This window comes from Sinohyriopsis cumingii, chromosome 6 (genome assembly GCF_028554795.1).
Source record: "Sinohyriopsis cumingii isolate HCF-2022 chromosome 6, ASM2855479v2, whole genome shotgun sequence".
NCBI classification, from domain to species: domain Eukaryota; kingdom Metazoa; phylum Mollusca; class Bivalvia; order Unionida; family Unionidae; genus Sinohyriopsis; species Sinohyriopsis cumingii.
This window is the reverse complement of record NC_142966.1, coordinates 145,401,929-145,428,590: the sequence shown is the minus strand read 5'-3', so window position 1 is coordinate 145,428,590 and position 26,662 is coordinate 145,401,929. Positions and strand designations below refer to the sequence as shown.

General features: G+C 35.8%; 1 protein-coding gene across 4 annotated transcripts in view; it reads right to left on the bottom strand.

The window, feature by feature from the left end:
- Positions 1-26,662, bottom strand: part of LOC149798201 (transcription initiation factor TFIID subunit 1-like) — a 154,610-nt gene that overhangs the window by 39,356 nt on the left and 88,592 nt on the right. For all 4 annotated transcript variants that reach the window (XM_089963286.1, XM_089963288.1, XM_089963289.1 and 1 more), the window contains 4 exons: positions 16,837-16,933; positions 15,193-15,316; positions 7,665-7,808; positions 2,637-2,773 (listed from right to left, as the gene is read on the bottom strand). In XM_089963286.1, coding sequence (XP_089819412.1) covers positions 2,637-2,773; positions 7,665-7,808; positions 15,193-15,316; positions 16,837-16,933 — 502 coding nt within the window. The remainder of the gene's footprint in view (positions 1-2,636; positions 2,774-7,664; positions 7,809-15,192; positions 15,317-16,836; positions 16,934-26,662) is intronic.

Here is a 26,662-nt window from a genome sequence, read left to right as displayed (position 1 = left end):
CCAACATGGGCAGAGGTGAGATGGCAGTGATTTGTAATGGTGAGCAATTTATAACACTTGGCCACCTGTGGCCGCAGGGAGCTGTATAAAACTACACACACACACATCTGTATCTATATATGGCCAAAATTTTGAACATGGAGAGGTATGAACAGAGTCTTCCCGAGTCTTTGGAGTGGTACGAAAGTAAAATACAATAAAACTTCAGTGACTTGCCTAGAAAATCATCAAACTTATTTTTTCAAACTTATTTTTCAAATCTTAAAGCCTAATCTAAATAAGCATCATTTAGACTCTTTATTCTGCCATCCCCCCAGCCACCTGTTAATGTCTCTCCCCAAAACCATCATAACAGAAAATCAGGGCTGAGATAACCTCATCTGCATACAGGTGATGCTCAATTTATGCGAAAGATGCATTCCTGAGGTGATGGTGTCGATTAAGGAAGTTCTTGGGCAAACTATACAAGGTTTTCAAATAATAATTATATATGCATAATTTTTAAAAAAATCAACACATGGTGCCAGTGATTGGTCCATAACTCTAGATTGCAATGAGCTATAAATAGGTTGGTGAAGAGTTTTAAACTGTCTTAATAATGAATCTGTTTACAACTTTGGGGTAGATTCCCACTTGATGATGAAGTCAGGTGGGTTCTGTTGAGGTGTGGGGATGTATTGTGAAAAATATCACATGGTAGGTATTGTGACATGGATCAACTAGGAAAATATTGCAACGTAGAGTGATGTTATGTGATGTGATTTTGGATTTTTAATGCAGCTTTAACAATTTTTCAGTCATATCGCTATGATGTCTGCAATGTGGCAATTTATAGTGATCTCTAGCACTGAGGCATCATGCCGCAGACATGTATCATGATGTCCCACCCAGTCACATTATCCTGACACCAGGCCGACCTGTCCTAACACTAACCTCTTAATGCTGAGTGGCAAGTGAGGCAGTTGTCAGTACCATTTTTATAAGTCTTTGGTATGACTCAGCCGGAGATTGAACCCATGACCTCCCACATCTGAGGCGGACACTCTAACCACTAGGCCACATGACTAAGAAATGGACAATTAATTCATTCCTATTTCCTATGTTCTTGTTAAAAAGTCCGTCTGTAGATGTATTTAATCTTGTGTTTAGATATAATTTGAGAGAGCTCATTTGTTTGGATTATTCATTTGAATTACAAAGTGTTCATTGACTTTGGACTAATATTTTATTATGTGATTATTATGAATTTACTCAACAAAAGTCTGGACAATGCCATACATCATGATTGTTGGTACATCAGCATATTCAGACTTTGGAACACTATTCTCTTGGACTTGTGATAGAACAGTTTTGATCATTTCTAAATTTAATAAACAATATTGTAAGTTCATCTTAAATTTTCATTTTATAACTTAGAGAATGAAATTATTTGTTAAGTTAAAAAACTTATTGGTTTCGCTTACTTTAGGAATATAGAGTTATAACAATAGCTAAATGCACAAGTAGTTGGCCATGAAATCTGGCTCAAAATGATGCTCCCTGAAGACATTCTCCAGATGCTGTTGACTACATATAATTTTAAAAAAGTTCTTTCAAGCTATATCTATTTTCTGTATGTTCATCAATATTTCAGACCACATCAGCATCACTGGTCCCATACTCAAAGGCCCTTATACCAGGATGATTTCTAATAATGGTCTAATTCTGTGTAGCTGTTTTTTGAGGTATTTTCAATGCTTTTTCCTTTTAATTTTAGTGAAGTCAGCCATATTTGATGCTGAGTGGCATCATATTGTATAAATCTGACAACCATTCCTGCTAGGATGCTTTTTGTCAATTTGGCCAAAGGTCAAATTTTAGTAACAATGTCCACCATATTTTACAGTGGATCAACAGTATTTGTACAAATCTAAATGGCCTTCTTAACAAGAAGTTGTCAGCCAGCTCTGGTTGAAACCAGTCTAGTGGTTTTTGTGAAGATTTTGAAATAGCAATTGTTGACTGAGACATGATGGATGATGTTGTTGTTGTTCTAGGGTTTAACGCCATTTTTCAGCACAAGATAGGCTATACATGGCGGCCAGTATAAATGGTAGACTGAGACATGATGGATGATGTTGTTGTTGTTATAGGGTTTAACGCCATTTTTCAGCACAAGATAGGCTATACATGGTGGCCAGTATAAATGGTAGAGAAAGAACCCGGGGAAACCCCAGAAAGAACCACCGACCCACGAGAAGCTACTGGCAAGCTTTCTCACATACTAACATTGGCCAAATCCAAAACTTGAACCCAAGCAGACAGAGCTGAGATGGCAGTGAACCGTAACGGAGAGCCCTTTAGACCACTCGGCCACTCAGGGCCACGACATGATGGATGAAGGTCAGAGGATGATGCAGGGCCATGCAATAAGCTCACTTGACCTTACAACCAGATGAGCTTAAAAAAAACTAGTAAGATTAAAACAAAAGACTACATTTTCCATCCATGCCAATTATGTTTTCAATGAGAAAAGAAATTTAAAAAAAGAGATCTGGGCATTGTTTTGAAACCCTTTCTCTAATACTGGTGATGAATTAACCATAAGGAACGATGTAATTTTAATGGTACTTGTTAAAGAATAATTATTTTCTTACATAAAACTTTGGTCCTTAGACTTTCTGATTCGAACATAAGTACTAATCACAGCAGGTTTCTGAACCCATTCTGTTCTTGTAAATTCTCTCCCATTGTCATCTCGGAATGTCCTTGTAATCTTCAACTTTTTACCAGTCTGAAACAAAATAGTACATTCAACAATTATCATATTTGTAATTATGTATACCATGGGACAATCTTCAGACAGTGCTGTTGAAGATCAGCCATCATGCAATGAAATGACAAACCAGAGCACAGTCCATGTTGTTTGTTCAACTCATAAAATCATGTTTCATATTACTCATGAAATCATTCATGCTGCTCATGACTTTTCCATTCTACTCATGAATTCTTCAAGCTAATCATCATATTTCCATACCACGTATGAAATCCTTCATGCTACTCATCACAATTCCATACTACTCATGAAATCTTCATGATATTCAACATGTTTCATATTACTCATGAAATCCTTCATGCTACTGAAGACATTTTCATTCTATTAACGAAATCCTTGATGCTATGCATCACCTTTTCCATTCTACTCATGAAATCCTTGATGCTACTCCTTGCTTTTTCCATACTACTCATGAAATAATTCATGCTAATCTTCACATTTTCATACTACTCATAAAATCCTTTTCTACTCATCACATTTCATTCTACTCATGAAATCATTCATACTACTCATCAACATTTTCAAATTACTCATGAAATCATTCATACTAATCATCACATTTTCCATACTACTCATGAAATCATTCATGCTACTCATCAACATTTTCATACTTCTCATGAAATCATTCATATTAATCATCACATCTTCCAAACTACTCATGAAATCTTTAATGCTACTCATCAAATCATTCATATGAATCATCACATTTTCCATACTACTCATGAAATAATTCATGCCAATCACATTTTCATGCTACTCATGAAATCCTTAATGCTACTCATCACATTTCATACTATTCATGAAATCATTCATACTAATCATCACATATTCCATACTACTCATGAAATCATTCATACTAATCATCACATTTTCCATTCTTATGAAATCATTCATGCTACTCATCACATTTTTTCTTCATACTACTCATGAAATCATTCATGCTAAGCATAACATTTTCCATTCTATTCATGAAATCATTCATGCTACTCATCAACATTTTCATACTACTCATGAAATCCTTAATGCTACTCATACTACTCATGAAATCCTTAATGCTACTCATCAACACTTTCATACTACTCATGAAATCATTCATGCTAATCATCACATTTTCCATTCTACTCATGAAATCCTCAATGCTATTCATCAACATTTTCATAATACTCATCATTACATTCATACTAATCATCACATTTTCATACTACTCATGAAATCCTGAATGTTTCTCATCACATTTCATACTGCCCATGAAATCATTCATGCTACTCATCAACATTTTCATAATACTCATGAAATCCTTAATGTTACTCATCACATTACATACTACTCATGAAATCATTCATATTAATCATCACATTTTCATACTACTCATGAAATTCTTAATGCTACTCATCACATTTCATACTGCTCATGAAATAATTCATGCTACTCATCAACATTTTCATAATACTCATGAAATCCTTAATGTTACTCATCACATTACATACTACTCATGAAATCATTCATATTAATCATCACATTTTCATACTACTCATGAAATTCTTAATGCTACTCATCACATTTCATACTGCTCATGAAATAATTCATGCTACTCATCAACATTTTCATAATACTCATGAAATCCTTAATGTTACTCATCACATTACATACTACTCATGAAATCATTCATATTAATCATCACATTTTCATACTGCTCATGAAATTCTTAATGCTACTCATCACATTTCATACTGCTCATGAAATAATTCATGCTACTCATCAACATTTTCATAATACTCATGAAATCCTTAATGTTACTCATCACATTAAATACTACTCATGAAATCATTCATATTAATCATCACATTTCATACAGCTCATTAAATAATTCATGCTACTCATCAACATTTCATACTACTCATGAAATCATTCATGCTAATCATCACATTTTCCATTTACTCATGAAATCATTCATGTTACTCATCACCTTTTCCATTCCACTCATGAAATTGTTCATGCTAATCATTCCATTTTCATACTGCTCATGAAATCCTTGATGCTAATCATCACCTTTTCCATTTTACTCATGAAATCCTTTATGTTTTTCATCACATTTTCCATAATATACATGAAATACTTCCTGCTACTCATCACGCTTCATACTACTCATGAAATCGTTCATGCTACACATCACCTTTTCTATATTACTCATGAAAGCAGTCATACTCCTCATGAAATACTTCATACTACTCATCACCTTTTCCATTTTACTCATGAAATACTTCATGCTACTCATCACCGTTTCCATTTTACTCATGAAATCCTTCATGCTACTCATCACCTTTTCCATATTACTCATGAAATCCTTCATGCTCCTCATCATATCTCATACTACTAATGAAGTCATTCATGCTACTCATCAACTTTTCATACTACTCATGAAATCATTCATACTACTCACATTTTCCATACGACTCATGAAATCCTTCATGCTACTCATGACCTTTTCCATTCTACTCATGAAATCATTCTTGCTATTTATCATGAAATCCTTGATGCTTCTCATAACCTTTTCCATGCTTTTCATTAAATCCTTCATGCTACTCAAGACATTTTAGATTCTACTTATGAAATCATTCTTGCTATTTATCATGAAATCCTTGATGCTACTCATAACCTTTTCCATGCTTTTCATTAAATCCTTCATGCTACTCAAGACATTTTAGATTCTACTCATGAAATCATTCTTGCTATTTATCATGAAATCCTTGATGCTTCTCATAACCTTTTCCATGCTTTTCATTAAATCCTTCATGCTACTCAAGACATTTTAGGTTCTACTCATGAAATCATTCTTGCTATTTATCATGAAATCCTTGATGCTTCTCATAACCTTTTCCATGCTTTTCATTAAATCCTTCATGCTACTCAAGACATTTTAGATTCTACTTATGAAATCATTCTTGCTATTTATCATGAAATCCTTGATGCTACTCATAACCTTTTCCATGCTTTTCATTAAATCCTTCATGCTACTCAAGACATTTTCCATACTACTCATGAAGTCCTTCATGCTACTCATCACCTTTTCCATACTTAAAAAATCTTTCATGCTACTCAAGACATTTTCATTCTACTAATGAAATCTTCAATTATAGAAAAGAAATTCATTGTACACATGAAAATATTCATGAAATACCACGTTTGCTTCTAAATAATGGACACTGATGTTAATCATTAACTACTCCTGGTCCTACATGTAATGCATGGTCACTTCTAAATACTGTACAATGAAATTAATTATACACTACTCCTGGGTCTATGAGTACTGTATGTTCACTTCTAGATACTGTACACTGATGTTAATTATGACTTTTGGGCCTATGAACACTGCATGTTCCCTCATAAATACTGTACATTGAAATTGATCATATGCTAATTCTATATATATGAACACTATATGTTCATTTTTTTAAACTGTACCCTTTGCTAATCATACAATACTTCTGGGTGTATGATTATTGCATATATGCTTTGAAAAACTGAACACTAATGTTAATTGTGCACTACTTCTGGGCCTATGAATAATGCATTCTCATTTCTAAATACTCTGCACTGATGTTAAACATACACTGTTTCTGGGTTTACTCATTGTCTCTGCAGGAATCAATGAATTATCTACAATAATAGTGCAAATTGTGGTATGATCAGATTGAAAAGCAAAGTTGTAGAAACTGAGCTAACCAAAAAAACTTGACAAATGTGACTGGAATATGAAATATATGTCATAGTGACCTGTGTAAGTATAAAAGTGGCGGATCTCCATAAAGAACATCTACATATTAAGATACATGACTCAAAAAGAACATTTCTGTGAATCAATTGCTTTGGCTTAAATGATTGGAAGATGTCATGTCTATAAAAAGTCACAACAGAAATAAAATCCAAATTATGTCACTGTAATTATACCAGTATATAGATTAAAACATATTTTTTTTAAAGAGCCTTCAAAAGATATAACCACATTAAGCAACACTATAACCTCATCATCAGAAACAAAAATACTGTATATACCCTTGTGCAAGTCCAGTCCAACTGGAAACAATATAGACCCTAAGCTACCATCTCATAATGCACCAGAATATCAGGGTTTGTGTTATTTGTATTACTCATAACTCCTAACAAACATCATAGACCCAGATCGACCAGTGCCTTATGTGATGGTATATATATATATATATATATATATATATATATATATATATATATATATATATAGATAGATAGATATAGATATAGATATATAGATCTGTGTAGTTTGCATTTGGATCAAGCTTAAAAGAGAGTATAAATAGTGTGTCATATTCAAATGTGGATCTTGTTAATTGGCAGCATAAAAATTCAATTGGTCACCAAAAAGTGCAAGGTTATGCAATACAGGCTTTCTATCATTGCAGTGAGTTTATTTGCTACATATATGTTTCCTGAAAGAAAACACATTCATACACAAATAAAAATAATTACTCATTGTGATCCTCCTTTATTTTATATATGGTGCATATACGTTTGTAAAAACCGTAATAAAGACTTTTTTAAAATCGAGATAAAATGTATGCATTTACAAGGTTATTCACAAAAACATAGGCACTTGAGACGTCTTCTTGGAATCATTCAAGGTCCCTGAGTCATTACATTAAGCAGATATTGCAAGGACACTGAATGACAATGTGACCGACCATGCCTTGCTCTTTTGACATTGTTTACTGTTGCAGATAAGAGAGACCCCCACCCACAGAAAGAAAGAAATGGACATAAGAGCCATCCCACCCCCAACTGTGAACATAAGAAACCCCCCTTCATACTACCTTACCATGCCTGCCATGCTCAAATATTCCTCTTCTCTCTCCTTCTCCAATGAGGTTGAGGCACTTGGCTTTGCCTTTTTATCCTTGTCCTCCCCCATTAGCATTCTCTGCAGTTCTTTCCTCTCTGCTTCTTCTCGTTCCAAATGTAACTGTATGAAACATAAGCAAATACAGATCTGAACACATATAAACTTTTTCAATGTCAATTGTTCATTTATTTCTATCTTGCATATCCAACAAAATCTGAATGTAAACAATCATGCAATCTATAGATACCTAAATCGACAAACTATTACATTGTTTTGATGTTGTACCTATGTTACTACTTAAAATATCATATTTATTTTTTAAAGTGCACAGATCCATATCTGCCTGCCAACAATATATTAACAGATAAGGATTAACAATGTATGCTGGAAATTATAAGTAAAACAATTAACACCTTGCCATTAGATCTCATAGCTGGACATGTTATAAGTGAGCAATATATCTGTATGTAAATATAGGGTTTAGCTCCATATATAGGAGCCATGACGGCTCAGTAAGCAGTACTTGTGACCAAAAGGGAATTAATACCCCTGGAGGACATTAGAATTTCCAAATGGGAGGCATTTATTGGAGCACAATAATGAAAGCTAAAGTTTGTTCTTTTGATGTACTCTTATAATGATCACATGTACACCTGGGGGTCTTTCTGCCACTGAATTCAGTTACTGTAAATATCAGCAGTGAAAATGATCAATCAATCAACACATTTTCCCACTCAGCAGCTGGCTGAAGTAGGACTGGTGAGTCTTTAAACTTGCTGCCCAGACGTTGCTTCTTGTTTAACACTACATAAGTGCCTGTGACTTCAGTAATTTACAGATATATACATTGTAACAGTGTGATCAATTGAGACTGCTACAGCATTATGGATGTGAAGCAGATGGGTATTGAAAAGCACAAGTCTTACACTGCATCTTTTAAATTTAAGTCATAAAGTTAGCAGAATCTAAAGGCAAACACCATGCCAACAAGTCATAAAGTTAGCAGAATCCAAAGGCAAACACCATGCCAACAAGTCATAAAGTCAGCAGAATCCAAAGGCAAACACCATGCCAACAAGTCATAAAGTCAGAATCCAAAGGCAAACACCATGCCAACAAGATATATAATGTTGATTGAAAAATGAAATATGAAATTATGTTAAAACTGTCATTGTGGACTACTTAATTCCTGTGTTGCACTTAATGGATTACAGAATGGTGATGATTCTTAGTAAGTTTTAAATTTTCTGTTCTTAAAAGAAAGGGGGGGTGTAATTTGAGTGGGAGCATTAATTAGGGAATACATGGTAGCGTCAAATCCCATCATCTGACTAGGCTATCATGGTATATCTATGGGCAAGGCATGCAATCCATAAATAACCTTCTCATTTTAGTTTGCCATACAATTTGAAACCAAACAAATGGCATGTCAGCACATCCTTGGCTATATAGTACCAAGCAAACAGTAGGTGGCAAAAATTGTAAGATAAAAACCAAGCTAAAATGATAAGGAAAATACACACTTTCTACTGGTACTGTGAGATGATAAAGACATTACAGAAAGTAAGAAAAGGCACCATGAATGGCATGCTTATATACCAGCATCATGTTGAATAGTCTTAAATGCCAACAACTGAATGTTTTTTTAGAAACCATTTTTCTTTCTACAATCACTGTGATTATGGTCACAGATTCTTTTAACCTAAAATTTTTAAGCTTCTTCCTGACCTTGAGTGCAGGTCATTCAGAACGTTTGGTAAAGATCTGTGATGTAGAACTATTGTTATAATACAGAAACCATTTTTCTTCTAACTATTGTTATAATACAGAAACCATTTTTCTTCTTAAGTTGCAGTGACCTTGCCATTTAAATTTTGATCCCAAAATCAGAAGAAATTCCATCCCCATGTACATGCCATTACAACATTTGATTCTGGTACATGACAGAAGAAATTACAGACAGAAGAAATTTCATACAGTAGAAACCATTTTCATTCTTTCGGTCATAACCTTTGAGCCTTCTGACTCCAATGAAGATGCTTTTTCCTTACTCCATGTGCAAGCTATCGACAAAGTTTGGTAAGCACTGATGAAGAAGAACATGAGTTATTGTGCAGAAACCATATTTCCTCTTTCTGTCACAGTAACCCTGACCTTGAACCTACCGACCCAAAATTACTGGATTCTTTCATAACCCAGGTGCAAGCCATCAATAAAGTTTGGTAACTATAGGTGGTGGGGAACTCAAGTTTTTCTTCTTTCAATAACAGTGACCTTGATATTTGACCATAAAATCAATAGGATTTTGCCCTTACTTCAAGGATAAGTCCTTTACTTTGTAATTTTAGCATGGGTGTTGGAGTTTAGGTTGCAGCCACCACTCCAATAATTTATCAAGATAAAAAAAATCTATGCTTGAAATCCACTATTTATCTAGTATGAATAAAAAGGAAATATGTATAAATATGACATTATCTGTCACATTGGAAAATGCCCAATGCATGCAAGATGTGTTAAACAATGCATGACCAATTATTGGATAAATGGAATTGATGAATGCACATGAGTAGACAACATTAAGGTAAGTAAAACATCATTGTTCTGTTAAATTGACTACCACCTGCTCTTTATTTTGGAAACAAAAAGAAAGTAGTACTTTTCTTACATAAAAGACCTTACACTACTATGATTTCTTATGTGAAACAACAATCTAAAATTAAGATTCATGACATAAATTGCACTAACTATAGTAATATGGATAGTCTGGATCACCTGCTCATCTTCAATTTCCCTAAGCAATCTTCTGGGATAAAGAAGTAAGAATGCCATTCATTTAAAGCTGAATGGTATCAAGTTCATCCCTGGCTTCACTAATTCACTATGATGAGGTAATCATGGTTAATATTTACTCTGTGTGTGTGTGTGTGTGTGTGTGTATATATATATATATATATATATATATATATATATATATATATATATATATATATATATATATATATATTTGATCCTTGCAAAATCTATAATTTTTTATCTATTAGAAAAGGTTTCAATTTCGAGAAAAAAATTAAAAAATAAAAATAAAAGAAAGCTTGTTATGTGGTTTGAACATAGGCCGACAAGCTCTAAAATGTTTACATACATCGTCCTTGCTGTCATCTCAAATAAAACAATGCTATTTCATACACAAGATGTTCATCTAGTCTTTATTGTTTATTATTCTTAATATCTGCCATGTTTATATACTTTAGGTCTCAAGACCTGACACATTGCTTCATATGCATATTGGCAATGGCAGAGGGGAAGATCTCCAATTCCAAGGCAGACAAATACTTCATATCAAAAGGTTTCTGCAACTGGAAAAATGCAGTGATAGAGTTCAAGAAACATTAGGACTCAAAATGCCACACTGAAGCTATAGAGACACATCACACTGCCACCTCAAAACAAAAGAAATCGGAGAGACCTCATCATCCACACACTCAGAAGCAAACAAGAACAATGGGCAGCAGCTGCTCACAATCTTAAGCACTGTTACATTTCTTGCGCACCAAGGACTGGTACCGCATGGTCATGACAACAGTGACATTAATTTCATTCAGATAATGAAAATGCACAGTGAAACAGATAATTCAATAACGAATCACATGGAAAAGAAAACTGAAAACTTTATATCTTCGGATATACCACATGAGATGCAACCTAGGAATCCTCTGTGAAGTTGCCACAAACATAAGAAACGATCACTTCTTCACCATTATGTCAAATGGGCTATAGATAGCATGGACAGACATGCTATCGCAAATGACTTTGTGAAATCTATGGAAACATGCCATGCAATTTTTGAGAAGTTCTGAAAAAGAAGTGAAGTGCCAATGTTTTAATTAAATTTTTAAATCACTGTTTTACGGCATTATGTATTAAATGACATAAAGAAAAAAAAGCAATTCAGTTTTAATTTCAATATGCTTAGAATTCTCTAAAATGATCCATTCCCTGTGTTAAGTTTTAAACAAATCCCAGGAGAAGGACCCCTGAATCCTGCCCCAGCAGGAGTGGGAAAACTCCTCCTGCACCCACCCCTGTCCTTTGCTGCCCCAGTCTCTAAACTGCTCTGCTGCCCCTGTGTAGATAGTGGAGGACCTGAGTTACTGTGCAGAAACCTTTCTACTTTCAGCCACAGAGATCTTGCTCTTTGAACTTTAGACCCCAAAACTGAATGGGTTCTTCCTTACCCCCAGTGCAAGAAATCAACAAAGTTTGGCAAATGAAAAATTGTGGACAACTCTACCTATTGTGAAAAAAAAACAAAATTTATAGCAATGAAAAGTGACAGTATCAATGACATAAAACATCTGCTTCTACGATATTATTAACAGGTACTGCAAGAGTCACTAGAAATCTGGAGAAAAAAAAGATCTTTTTAAAAATTCTGCTCAGAAATCATTATAATTGGTCACCTCTGGAGCCCATATTTTACTGGGTCAAGTCACATGCTTTGAGTAACCCTGGCTTAACAGCCAAGTACTGTGAGAAGGCTAGCATTGTTGATGCATTGGTAATCACCTTGATTTGCCACTATTGTTGAGGATTCACATTAAATGTTTGCAGTCCATTCCTACTGATTCACATACATGATGCTGAGATAACATGCTGAAAATGACCTATCACAATATACAATATATAGCCATTATATGGAACGTTTTATGTTATATATTTATTCCTACTTTCAACTGCACTGATCAGAAAGGACTTTATGTTTTGGCTGATATGCATATAGCATGGAAGAATAGGCGTGGCCATGATCAAACAAAAATACTTAACCTATGTAAGTAAAGCACAAGATATAGGTCACAGTGGCCTTTCATCTTAAGGATGAAGTACTCACAGGGATGCATCTAATTATCTACTTTCATGATTCTGTCATAAACAGGACTCAATAAATTAAAATTTTAACAAAGTCACAGAAACATGAAATACAGGTCACCAAGACATCTTTCTGCAACAAGAGTGTAATACCTATCAAGATGCATCCCCTCACCAACTTTCAAAGATAGCATGCCAAAACGTATTTGGTCAAGAGCTAAATGCAAAAAATTAACCAAAGCCAGCAAAAGATGAACTAGAGGTCATGATGAGATTCTTTTGATGCAAGGTTGTCATGCATATCATCATCAATTTCATGATTATAGCATGAACAGTACCTAAGAAATTAACAACACACAATTTAACCCAAGTCAGTGAAGTGTAAAATGTGGGCTGCAACAACCTACATTTGCAATGAAAAAGTATGGAACATCAAGATGCAACTCCTCATTAATTTCTTGATTTTAGGTAGGATAATATGCAAACAGCATAAACAAATTGTGCTATCATCATCAGTGAATTGCAGAAATGTGACCTAAGCAAGTATTATGTAAAATGTAGGTCAGTGACATCTTTTTTGCTGCATAGGTGTGGTAGTAACTGATGGTAATCATCTTGTTTAATGTTTCAAGCAAAGTAATCAAAGTCAGTAAAGTGTAAACTATTGGTCACAGTGACTTATTTTTGTGATGAGGATGTAATACTCATCAAGATGCATCCCCTCAAAAAGTTCCACCATTCCAGGATGCAAAACACTTGTGTGGTCATGTGCTAAATAATTTTACCAAAGCCAGTAATATCTGAAATGTAGGTCACTGTGACCTTTTGTTGTTAGGGCATGGTGCTAATAAATATGAATATAATATAGCTATAGAAGATCTCAAATGGGTAATGATTTAATATTGAATTTATGAAATGTTTGAATAATGTCCAGCTATTGCGTGCCAAGTCTTGCAAAAACTAGACATTATTTAACAAGTTTCATCAATTTAATATTAAATCATTACCAATCTGAGATTCCTTTTGTCACATAGTTTTATTTCAGCAATTATTTAGATAGAAAGAAGAATGAAAAATTTCGTTCATTCTGACAGATGCTGTACCTTTCATTTGTTGCGGATAAAAAAGTACCAAACAAAGTTGAAACAGTAGAAGTATATCAAACATTTTTGATAACTGTAAATCAAAGAATAAGCATCCATTCAAATAAATAGAACATTTTACGGAAGATAAAACATTTGTCAACACAAAATGTCCAATGCGTGTGATGTTACATTGTTTGATATGGTGCAAAGTACCAGTTTGGGATGGCCTATACAACACAGAGACAGTGTTTACTTTGAAATTCGACGTTACAACTAAACATTACATTGTTGCGATATTTTTGTGAAAAAAGATTATTGGATGCAGATATACACATATTTACTATAATGTATTTGTGACCGGATATTTGCAGTATTTGATTTGGAACACTACACTGTACAGAAGACATAAACAAATCTCTTTTTGAGTTGGATTTGCATAACATATTTACTGCGTAAATATGCTGTGGTTGGATAAAGTTATGTCAGTTGGGGAGACTGATTTATGTCTACATTTTTCTGTGAGCAAAGTTCACAATTAAACCAAGGTTGTATATAGGGTGGATTCCATGCAACAGACATGCTGCCCATCCATCCCCACCCCCATCCTCATTATCACCTAAGCAATACCGGTAGTTTTACTTGTTGTTATCGTTCTTGTTTTGGGGATTTTGCCATTTTTCATGTTATGATATGTTATGTGTGACATAACAAACCCCTGTGGGGGTAAATTGGAAATATTGAAACAGACAAGACCATTTTTACCCAATTCCCTTTGGCTAGTCAAATAAAAAAAGATGGCCAAAAATGCTCAATGAAAACAAAAAATTCCAGAAGGTGGGGTTAAAAAGGTTTCCCATGATTGCAGCCAATCAGTAAAGAGAATACTGCACAATAATTAAATGGGCTTATTTGGACCAATCAGAATCACATAAAGTGATATGTTCACAAGTATAATATCAAAAGTATTAAACTGAACACACAGTAGGTAAAGTGTACAGACTACATGATAAACAATAATAATTGATGTGACACATCTAGCATATTGATTCTAGTATCATGAGAACTTGAGAAATATACTTCAAACACAAAATTTACCCAATAAGTGAAGTGTAAAATATGGGACATCCTGCCCTACTTTTGTGATGAGGGTGTGGTAGACACATGATGAATCTCTTCACCATGTTTCATGTCCCAAAAGTAACAGTATGCAGAAATAGTGCAAAACAACACCTAAACAATAGTAAGCAAGGATGAACAAATAATGAGGTTAGTGCTATGAAATCCACTCTAAACTTCTGTCATGAACCCAGGAAGAAAGAACTGCAATACACTGGGGCTGTACTTGATTATATATTTTTTAATGTGCACACATCAACACCAGTGATGATGCTGGGGTTACATTAGCTCCCCTCTTTTTCATCAAGGCAAGCTAAAATGACAGACAAATGGAAAGAAAAACCAAAATAGGCAAAATCCTTTAAACCCAAGGACAGATGTTTCTAGGAAAACCACACTCATTTACAAAGTCTAAGTCCCCATTTTGTCATTATTACCTCTGAGCTGGTCTTCTTGTTGGACAGCATACTCTCCAAGTTTTTCCCCATCTCCTCAAAGTCAGACTCATCCCCAGAGCTTGAATCCTCATCAGTAGAAAGAGTCTCTACAGAGGTCAACACCCTAAAAAATTCAGGCACAGACTGTACAATCATAATTTCAAAACCCTGTGCAGCTTTCCTATAACATACCACCTCTTCCTTAACTCGAGTATTTCATCAGCTTGAAACTGTAATACTGTCATATGGCATCCATTTAAACACAGCTTTTATATTTTTAAACAAGTCCAACAGGAAATGTGCTATAAAATGCACATTTGTCATTATGAGGTCTGTTTCAGTGAGGGTAAAAACTTTTGACACTCCTGTGTACAGCCGTATTAAATGGGATTGCTATTATTATAAGTATTCAAGGAAATGAAGATAATCACATTATGCTGCAGTAAATTGTGTGCAAAATTACTTTATAATTGGATAGTATCCACTAGGAAGTAAACAAAACTTATTGTCTCATCTGCAATGATATTGCTGTACCCCTAGTATCACAAAATAAAACAATGGTCATGATCTCGACATGGCATTTAAACTACCCCATTAAGCTAATATTTTGACAATGTGATAAAAAACATGTATGGAAACATACGATGTTGCTGCTTCATACAGCTCTTAACAATTTAAATGAACTGAACAATTCAGCCTGTGATCTTGAATTCTGGCACCTGGATTTATCATTCCCAAGAATGCATTATGTACACAGGTGAATCTGGTTCAAAGTTAAATACACATCTAATGACAAAGAATTTCTTTCCCCCAAAAATATTGGAAACTGACTGCTGTGACCCATACTTCTAACCTTCACCCTAAAATAGTGCTATTTATATTGCAAGTGTAACATCTTAACCTTTTCTGATGTTAATTCATCAATGGCAATAATTGATAACACTGCCAGTTTTAAAAAAAATTTGACCACTGATTACTAACCTAAAATTTAAACAACTGCTCCCTGAGCTGCATAACCAGCAATCTCACTGGATAGCTCTTTCCGCAATGCATTTTTGGGTCAAATATGATGATCAGCCCTAAAGAAACCAGGAGATACTGCTCTTTAAGAATTTTTGTTATCAAAGTTGACACCTGACAGATGGATAGACAAAGACGAACATTGTGACCACTATGTCACACATGTAAGGCAGTAAATAAAATTCAGCAAGAACTGGAAAATATAACTGGTAAACTCCCTTGTGTTTGCTACAAATAATGAAATTTAATGAACTACTGTATAGTGATTCATCAGTAAAGACAAAAGGACCACAATTCCCCAATCAGCAATATATCAGTAAAGACCATTAGGACATCTTTTCCCCAATTAGCAATTAATTGGTAAAGACAATAGGACTTCTTTTCCCCAGTTAGTGATATATCCCTGAATTGAAGGACCATGAAAATGTACTTTTCTACAAAACCACAAAATCGAATGGTCAAGAAAATTAATTTCTTCATAGTACAGCCAACATAAAAGGATCAATGACCATCAACATACTAAATGAGGGACTGAGTCACACTGATTTATGACATCAGGTGCTTGTTTCAGTTTATGGACAAAATTTCAAATGTCTCATATCCCATTTTCAGAAATACATGTACCTATTTTGAAGATCAAATATCCTTTGACATTCCTCCTTGTACCTCTCCTGATGCTCTGCAACAGAAAACCTGTTTCCTCTGGCAAATTTTGTCCAGCCTATAAAGTAAAACATTGTACCTATGAATCATCAATGATTCTGATTTAAAGCCATAAACCAAACTGGTCACTAGGGCTGTACCAATAAATGAGTTTAATCAATCAAAAATGATTTCTGAAAATAAAAACAATTATTGATTACAATTTTCAGATAATCTGAAAAAGACTATTTCACACTAAAGTGCTTAAGAGGTGCCAAATTTCAAAGATTTTGTAAATTCTGTTAAACAATCTTTGTACATTTGGCATATATTTCTGTTTTACACTCAATATGCTGATTGATAAACAGGTAATAGTATGAGTTTTGTTCTTCAATTTGTGAAACAAACTTTATTTCATGTATATACAGTAATACCTCGAACATTCGCGAGGTTAGGTTCCAGAACCAGTCATGGATCAGGAGGAATCGCGAATGTTTGGTACGAGTCACTGAAAATGCTAATAAATGCTTATTTCTAGGGTTTAAACCCTAAATATGACCCAAATCATGCTCCCAAAGCACTTTAATTTCATTTAAAAGTTAGCTTAATACATTACCCTTAAAAAGAGAAATAAATGGTTGACGTAAAAATAGAGTACATTATCGCCTAACGGGTATTTGCCACACTAGCGCATTTACAGTACGGCACATATATACTAATATTACCCCTATACTAATTCATTGGCTGCCATTTTCTTTTGCACTCACAGTAAGGTAAAACCAAGTAACGAATGGGACTGTAAACTTAATGACTGACGTTTCTTTGTCATTGTCAGGAAGGTAAACTAGGTAAACTTCATATGTCACAGAAGTCATATAACGAAGGTACAATTCAATAAAATAAAGAAAACATGTACGCAGAGGGTACCAATGAAAATTTCGTGAATCCATGAATTCGCGAATCCAAGAGGTATTACTGTACACACACACACACACACACACACACACAAAAGCACACACACATATACACTTCAGTACTCATTTAAAATGATTTATCAGCAACCCTAATCAATAAATAATCATCTAAATGTCGCAAGCAATGATTTATAACTGAAATTTGTCAATTAATTATATCCCCTATATGCTAAAAGTAACAACTAGAACAAGGGGTCAAGTGAAAAAGAGAATCCATACTGAATTAGGACACATTAAATGGTTCTAGAGCTATGCTGGTTTTACAAAAATCTTCAATCAGTGAAGATATCAACTTGTTTGACAAGGCCCAACTTTCTGCAAAAATGAAGCAGAAGGTGTAAAACTTCCCATGAGACATGTCTGGTTCTACTAAATGGGTTTTCATATCCATCTGCACAATGATGTGTTGAATTGTTCAAGGTGCATGCTGGTTATAGGAAAATTACAATTCTGAGGATCTGAAACTGACAAGGCCAGTAACTCTATCAAGAAACCTTCTAAACCACATTTACTTTACTGGGCTCAAATTTAACTATTTATTACTACTTGGCTTTTTTGTCAGTGAAGTTATGGGAATAAGAATTAATGACAACACATTTATGTGTATCAATTTTAGTTTTCTTTAAGATATTTCAATAAATAAAAAAAACAACATGTACACTTAAATTGTTTTCCTTCTTTATAACTGAATTCAGATTTATACATATGTTCAAGTTTTGGACCATGAAAGGTTTATAAACAACCAGCCTCACCAGGACTGAACAAAATATTTTATACACAAGCATTTCATTTTTAGAATAAACTCGGGCTGGCATTAATGTTTCCAATTGGCCAGCCTACTTAAAATACATGTCCTTATAGGAGGTATAGTAACATATTTTACCTAAGAATCCATATGAAAATATTGGAGATATTTACATATTTTCAAATGAAATTATCAATTGCAAAAATGATATTCTTCTTCCCCTTGAAAATATATTGGATTTGCTCCAGTCCACCATGTATTGTCAGTTAAGTACATGCATGGCCACAGTGTTAGGCCATATGCTAAACAGAATACCTCATGGTAAAGGAATCACTACCAAATGAAGTTTCATTTTATTGTTCAGAATTAAGGAGTTTTACTAATGATTTATTTTTCATTGGAAAATTTAGCACTCTCAAAAAGATACATATTAAAGACTTAAGTCTCAACTTGCATTCTTCATAATCAACTCACATTTTGTGAGTTTGAAAGTGCTAAATACAACTCCCATATATTGGTGTCTCAACCAAATTGCACCAAGATATGTTGAAAGGTTTCTGACATATTCTGGTTACTAGAAAATGCTACTGTGCATATTCAAAGGTGATAAAAAAGAGCCATATGATAACCCTGTCAAAAGCAAATTTGAAAAGATGGAACCATAAAAGGGTACATATTCACATATAGTTTAAATAACAAATGGTATTGATTACTATCAAGGCATTGCTTAGATATGCTGGATACAAGAAGTGTGAATGGAGAGACAGAAGGATGCAGGGAGGGAGGAATGAAAATTGTGACAACTACAGTACTCCAGAATTGTAGTATAGTGTCTTAAATACCCAAGCCATTGCATATCAGCAGTGTCAAAGTTGTTGTTGTTGGGGGTTTAATGCCATTTTTCAGCATATGATAGGCTATACATGGCATCCAGTATAACTAGTGGAGGAAGAACCCAGGAAAACCTCAGGAAAAAACAACTGACCACCTGCAAGCTCTCTCACATACCCACATTAGCCTAGCCAGAGACTTGAACTCATGTAGACAGATGTGAGATGGCAGTGATCTAGAATGGTGAGCACTTTAGACCAATATCAGCCTTGAGCAGTCTCAGTCAAGATGGATATTATTGTGTGCTGCGGTGAGTTGTTGAACTGTACATTTTTCAAGTTCCAAGTCTCAAAGAAACTAAACTTTTAGGTAAATTATGTTTCTGCTTGAACACTTACCCAATCACATTAACATTAGGAATATATACCCAACTACCTCCTGAATGCAGCCCTGCCAAATACAAAATTTGACATTTCTGTCAATATTATACAGATAAAAGACAACAGCTCTTGCCCATTACCTGCCCTTGCCACCTACAGGTGGCACTAGTTTTAAGATGAGAAGAACATTGTGTAACAGGATGCTCGATTTGCTAGGAGGATGGGAGGGTATTAAAGTAATGTGATCAGGTGAGTATTCTGAGAGAAACATAATTTACTGAAAACATTGCCTTCTCCTTCAAATAGGTTCCCTGATAACAATAACGTTGGGAGAACATGTAATAGGGGGAGGGAATATCGAGCATCTGACCTGTACCTTGGTTAACCTCTGATGGAAGAAGATTAGATTCCCCATATGAAGGCTGACGCAATCTCCTAACTTTCATGCAGCACATATGGAGGTGACATTGTCAAGTTTTGGAAGAAGAAAAAAAGAGATCTTGCCAGGTCCTGTTTGATTGCCTCTTGGGTTTTGTCAATACAGGATATCATTTGTATGATGGCTTTTCTGACTGCCCACTAATGGCAACCAATTCCTGGTGATGAACCCAGTTTGCATTATCAGGACAGTCAAGCAATTTAATCAAAACTAAGGGTAGGTTGGGTCAAAAGAGAGAGCATACAATTCACTTACTCTGCATACCAAAGTGAATGCTATTTGGAAACAGGATTTTGTATGACAGGAGCCTCAATGGGGTCCTGGGTAACAGCTTGAATTAACTTAAGTCAGAACCCATGAAACATTCCACTTGGGAAACCATGTGAGTGATTTAAATTGATACAAGTCCAATTGATCAACAAATCTGAGAGGTCTTTTGTTATGACCAAGATTCTCTTGGCCATGATGACTGGACATGTCTGATATCATAGAATGGTAGCTCTTAATAGTAATTGGAGCCAACTTTATTTTCCACAAACAATCAACCCCAAAACAAGATTATCAAAACAGCCCAAACCTTGGGATACAGTGCTGGGGAAATATAAATAATAATAATAATAATAATAATAATAATAATAATAATAATTAGGACTTTGTATAGCGCCTAATCCTTAGAAGCTCTAAGCGCTTTACAACCTTAGGCAAAACCTATAACATAATATCAAAAAACATATATAATGATATTATTAAAAAAACAAACACCATAAAATTAAAAAGAAAAAACATGCTGAAAATATTTAAGGTAGGGAACATTATTAGGTCTTTAAGTTTGTTCTTGCAGTTGAAATAAGTGAGTTTTAAGAGCACTCTTGAATGTGATCACTGTGTCTTTGTGTCTAAGTTCAGTGGGCAATGCATTCCATGCTGCTGGGCACTGGTATGCAAAAGAACGTTGTCCAAATGACTTCGTTTTCGTAGTGGGAATAATGAGTACATGATTGTCAGAAGAGGGGCGTAAGTATCTTGCTGGTGTGTACAATGGGTGAGGTCGGATAGGTATGTAGGACTAGAGTCCGACAGTGAAACGTAGCACAGAGAACAAATTTTGTGTTTGATTCTGGATCGAATGGATAGCCAGTGTAGGGTACAGAACAGTGGGAAGGTGTGCTCTGATTGTGGTACTCTAAGTATGATCCAAGCAGCTGTGTTTTGAACTTTTTGAAGTTTCTGAAGTAGATATTGAGATGAACCAGACAGAATTGAGTTACAATAGTCCAGTCTTGAAAGTACTAATGAACATACAAGTGTTTTAGTGGCATCAACTGAAAGATATTTGCGGATGGAACTGATGCGTCTCAGCTCAAGATATGCAGTCTTGCATATGTTCATGACATGGTGGTGCAATGTGAGAGTACTGTCCAGCGTAACACCTAGGTTTTGTACTGACTGTGTGAATTTAATGTTGGTGTTACTGATATTTATTGCTTGAGGTAAAGGATGTGACTGAGAAAGTCTTTGTGTTGTGATCAGAATGGCCTCAGTTTTATCATCATTCATCTGCAGCTTGTTACATGTCATCCATGATTTCACATCAGAAATGCACCTCTCTACACCTTGGATGGTAGCATCAACTTCGCTTGGGTGGCTAGATTTGTATATTTGGGTGTGGTCAGCATACACTTGGTGAGACACTGGATAATGATATATGACACTTGAGAGTGACTGAGTGTACAGTTTGAAGACAACAGGTCCAAGAACAGACCCCTGTGGAATACCACAACATAGATTAACTGGGCTGGAGTGTATTCCATTTGCAGATACAATTTGTGTCCTGTTGACCAAGTAGGACTTGAACCACAGTAAGGCTGTATCATGAATACCAAATAAATGCAGGAGACAGTGAAGTAATATATCATGGTCTATTGTGTCCAATGCTGCAGACAAATCAAGGAGGGTGAGGACTGTAATCTTTCTGCTATCCAAAGCAGAGAGAATGTCGTTAACTACTTTTAGAAGAGTAGTTTCAGTACTGTGGCAAGGGCGATATGCAGATTGTACATGACTAAAAAGACTGTTTGAATTCAGATGAGATACAAGTTGGGATTGAACAACCTTTTCTAAGATTTTTTATATGAATGGGAGATTAGAAACTGGGCGGTAGTTCTTTAAATTGTTATAGTCGAGTGTTGGTTTCTTCAGCAGAAGCTTTACAATGGCAGTTTTGAAAAATGATGAGAGAGGTATTAATAACATCAGTTAGTGAAGGCAATACTGGATCTAAGCACTCAGTCAGCAGTGATGTTGGAATTGGATCAAGTTCACATGACTTTGGTGCAGTCTTCATCAAGATTGTACATACTAAATGAAAATAAGCAGTTTGAAATCCCACTGGGAAACAAAGAGATTGATGACTGATGTCCCCAAAGCAGGCATATCTGATGTAAAGACTGATGGATGGAGGGGTCATTCTGTATGGAGAATCTGTCTTCCTTGGCTGAAAATCAGCCAAAACATTGAGTCTGCAGGGAATATGTCTGATCTGGATGCTGATGTTGTGATGTGTGTGTGGACCAATTCCAAAAATCCCAGATAAAAAGGAAGAGTTGGGGTGATTTGATACTGCCCCGTTTTAGGAGGTTCATCACTAACACCAAGCTGTCTGGCATGAGAAGCACAAACTTGCACTGAATACACTTGCTCCAAAAATGAAAGGCTTAGATGATACTTTAGATCTGTGTCCTCCACACCCCACTGGCCAATAACGGTGTTGAAGCCCTGTAACAGATGGTCTCCCCAACTACAGGTGCTTGCATCTGCACAAACAGTTACATCCAGTTGAGGCTGTTCACGCAATAGTCATGTTGTGAGCCAACCCTGGTTGCGTTACTGGTCCAAGAATTATACTATCTTGTTTTTTATGCTGATCCTATAATAGCAAAGGTCATCTGCAATGGTTGCATTAGATGTGACCCAATGGGACAAGATCTGCTGCTGCATAAATTAATCCAAGGAGTTGCAGAAACTCCCTGGTTGTGATCCACTGCATGCTTAAAATGGATTCTGCAAGGTGTGTCCCTTACAGAGTATGATGGTATTCCCATTAGGATTGGAGAAGACAAAAGTGAAAGGGATTGGGAAAAGAAGAACCAATGCCCCTCTGAGACAATTTGGATCACTCACTTGCCTGGTGACTTATCCAACACTGTTTGAAAAACAAGAATTTGACCTAACAGTTTGTCTGTGGGTGAATGAGGACATCAGTCAATGGCACAGGAGTGGTGACGTGGGGTAGGCCAATCAATATTTTCTAGTACAATATGTTTTTTTTTCAATAATACTTACCCAATCATAATACCTACGGAGAACTATGATTACCTCATAAATCCAGCCCTCCCAGATTAAAATGTTTTAGCAAAACAGTTAAAAGTTATCTGCCCATCGTGGTGTCTGATAGTGATATGCCTTTGATATAGGGATTGGTAGCTAATTCCCCTGAAAGCCAGTTATTAATGGAGCAGAAGGCATGCTCTCTACCTGGATGTAACTGTGGTGAGGCTGAGAGGGTGTGTGTGTATTATGACAGAGCAAGTATTATAAAAAACAACAACTTATTTTAGAAAAAAATTCAGGTTTCTTTGTCAAATACATTCCACATCATAATAACTTAGAAAAATAGGTAAGAGGTGGAGGGAAATACATCCCCTTACACCAGAAAGACCATCTCTGGTTCACAAAGGTATGTGAAGAGACAGTTTCTAGATAGCCAAAGTGGAAAATAGACTCCATTTGTCGAAAGGGAAATTTTTCCCTCCCTCAACCCTGTTGAGAAGCAGTGTCCTTAAGAAGCTGTCTAATGATCTGGAAAAGATAACATTTTGTGCAACAGCTATAGGAACAGCCTGAATGAGTTGAGTCATTTAGGATACAGGATCTCCGAGATAAAAGCTGGAGAAGTGTACTTGGATCTCCATCATACAGCATGGATATTAACAGGTAGCGAACAGTTTTGCTCATATGCAATGTTTGTGACAACTGTCCTAACTTTGTGAGCAGAGATGCAAAGCAAATTCATTGGTGTGTGGTTATTTCCGATATGTGGAACAAATAGATCCATTTATCAAGGATGAAAGTATCTCTGTTGATACATTGTCCTGTTCCTCTTTGAGGGCAAGAAGAGGCATGATCTTGGTTGATGTAATGGCTCTCACTGGGTCCTGTAGATGACACTGAGCTGAAGTGTCCTGAGACAGGAATTATTACAAAAGTCTGATTACCTACCCATGAATGGTAGCCCCTTCTTGGCAATGAAAGCAGGGTCTGCAATGAGTGACACTGACTCATCTTGTTGGAACTGCATGTAGGCTGGTCCACCAATAGGACATGTATTTGCAGATTCTGCCTGCCTGAGGAGGCACGACTTATATGAGAGGTGGTCTGATGAAGCTACTAATAGCAGTTCAAATGGTGTCTTGTTCAGCCAGGTTAGTACTCTATGACAGATTCCACTTAGGCAAGGAACCAACATCGTTGGTTGTGTGTAATTCAAATGGACAAAATATTGGATAGATCTTTGGGTTGTCCAATATTCTCTCTTTCAGATATTAACTGTTCTTGTGCGCACCACTGTGAGAATATCTTTAAGGTGGAAAGGCCATCTCACTTGTGGGATTTCTTAACCCTTGCTTGCAAGAACTATTTGTTCCTGAGGGTGTATCTTAATATGATCTTGACATGCAGGTTTATGAGCTCTGTGTTGGGATGAAATACATGCCATCATGGTTGCTTATAGCAGATGAGGGAATATCTTGATTTCCTGGTGATTCCATTTTGAGATTGATGAGGTTGATCCAAGATTTCTCATCTGAATTAGAAATCCAGACAAAGAGACACTCATTGTTTTGCTTCCTGTATCACCTTTGTAACATGAAGCGATGGAGAAGTAACTTTGTCCATTCCAATCTATGAAAGAAAGTGATTATACTGGCCTTTGGACCCAGGACTGGTGAGACAAAGAATGGGATTCTGGCATTCCACTTTGTTGCCAATGGGTCCATCATAGACTGATCCCATCAGGCACCTACTGAGTGAAAATCAAGGAATGAAAATACCATACTGTTTGTATTAGATGGTTCTTGCAGGACAATGAGTCTGCCAATATATTACCCAGCCCAGGATATGTAGAACTGGATATGAATTTCCACAGCAGACACCAGTTTAAAAAATCCCAAACAAGAATACAATAGTCTGGGGATTTGGCTAACTCCTATGTAGTTGTTGGACAGGAAGAAACTCCAATCCACTGTAGATTATCCAGCCATTAATGAAAAGCTTTTGGAATGGTTTTCATCTCAAGAATGTAAATAATGATCATGAGGGGGCTACACTCCAATTTCATCCTGAAATGCTAAAAGTCATACCCCCCCAAAAACATGTATTCACATCCATAGTGATCACGATTACAGTTGGTTGTTCTTAGAGAGTTATCCCCAACAATGAGCCCAGTGAGGTTTCCCCACTTTCCAGACAGAACCTTATACATGTATTGTGCATATTGTCAATGATAGTCCAATGGTCAAAGCTTCAGCCTCCATGTGGACAACATAATCATTATAATAGAAGCCCAAGAAGGCAACATAGGACTATTAAAGATGTCCACTGATGCATTGAGCAAACCCAGGAGGCAAAGGAATTCTGAAGCAAATGGATTGTTCTGTATAGGCAAAGAATCCACCACTGTACTAATTCTTATTCCTGGGGGAGATATACTTTGTGTACTTAATGTTGAGTCCCAGCCCTAGCTGACCAAAATTTTGAAATGGTATGAGGTTGGAGATGTTCTTGTTGACATGGAGACTGAGAATGAGAAGAAATGTTGTTGTTGTTGTTATTCTAGGGTTTAACGCCATTTTTCATCACAAGATAGGCTATATATGGAGGCCAGTAAAACTGGTGGAGGAAGAACCCTGGAAAACCCAGGTAAGAACCACCGATACACGAGTAGCTACTGGCAGGCTTTCCCATGTATCCACGTTAGTCAAGCCTTGGACTCGAACCCGCGCAGAGAGAAGCAGTGTAACAAGTGGTATTGTGTTTTGCTCCAAGATACAGCTAGGCTACCTTTTTCATACCTTTTTATGTAGGCAAACCACTGGACCTATAGAAGCTGGATGTCAAGTCACACCTCTTGCAAGTCCAAATTGATAGTGTAATCTATCTAATAGAAAGCATTTAGAACTCATTGTTACATTCCATTGTGAACTCAAGAACATAAACGAACTGACTGAATGTGCTTAGGTTGATGACCAGTGATCCGTAATGGTGAGCGCTTTAGACCACTCAATGATCTTTAAGTAAGGTGGAGGTAGAGAGCATTGCATCTCATTTCACCAGCTGTAAGTTCACAGTTGCTGTTACAGTGATGACCATAATATGTCGGGCC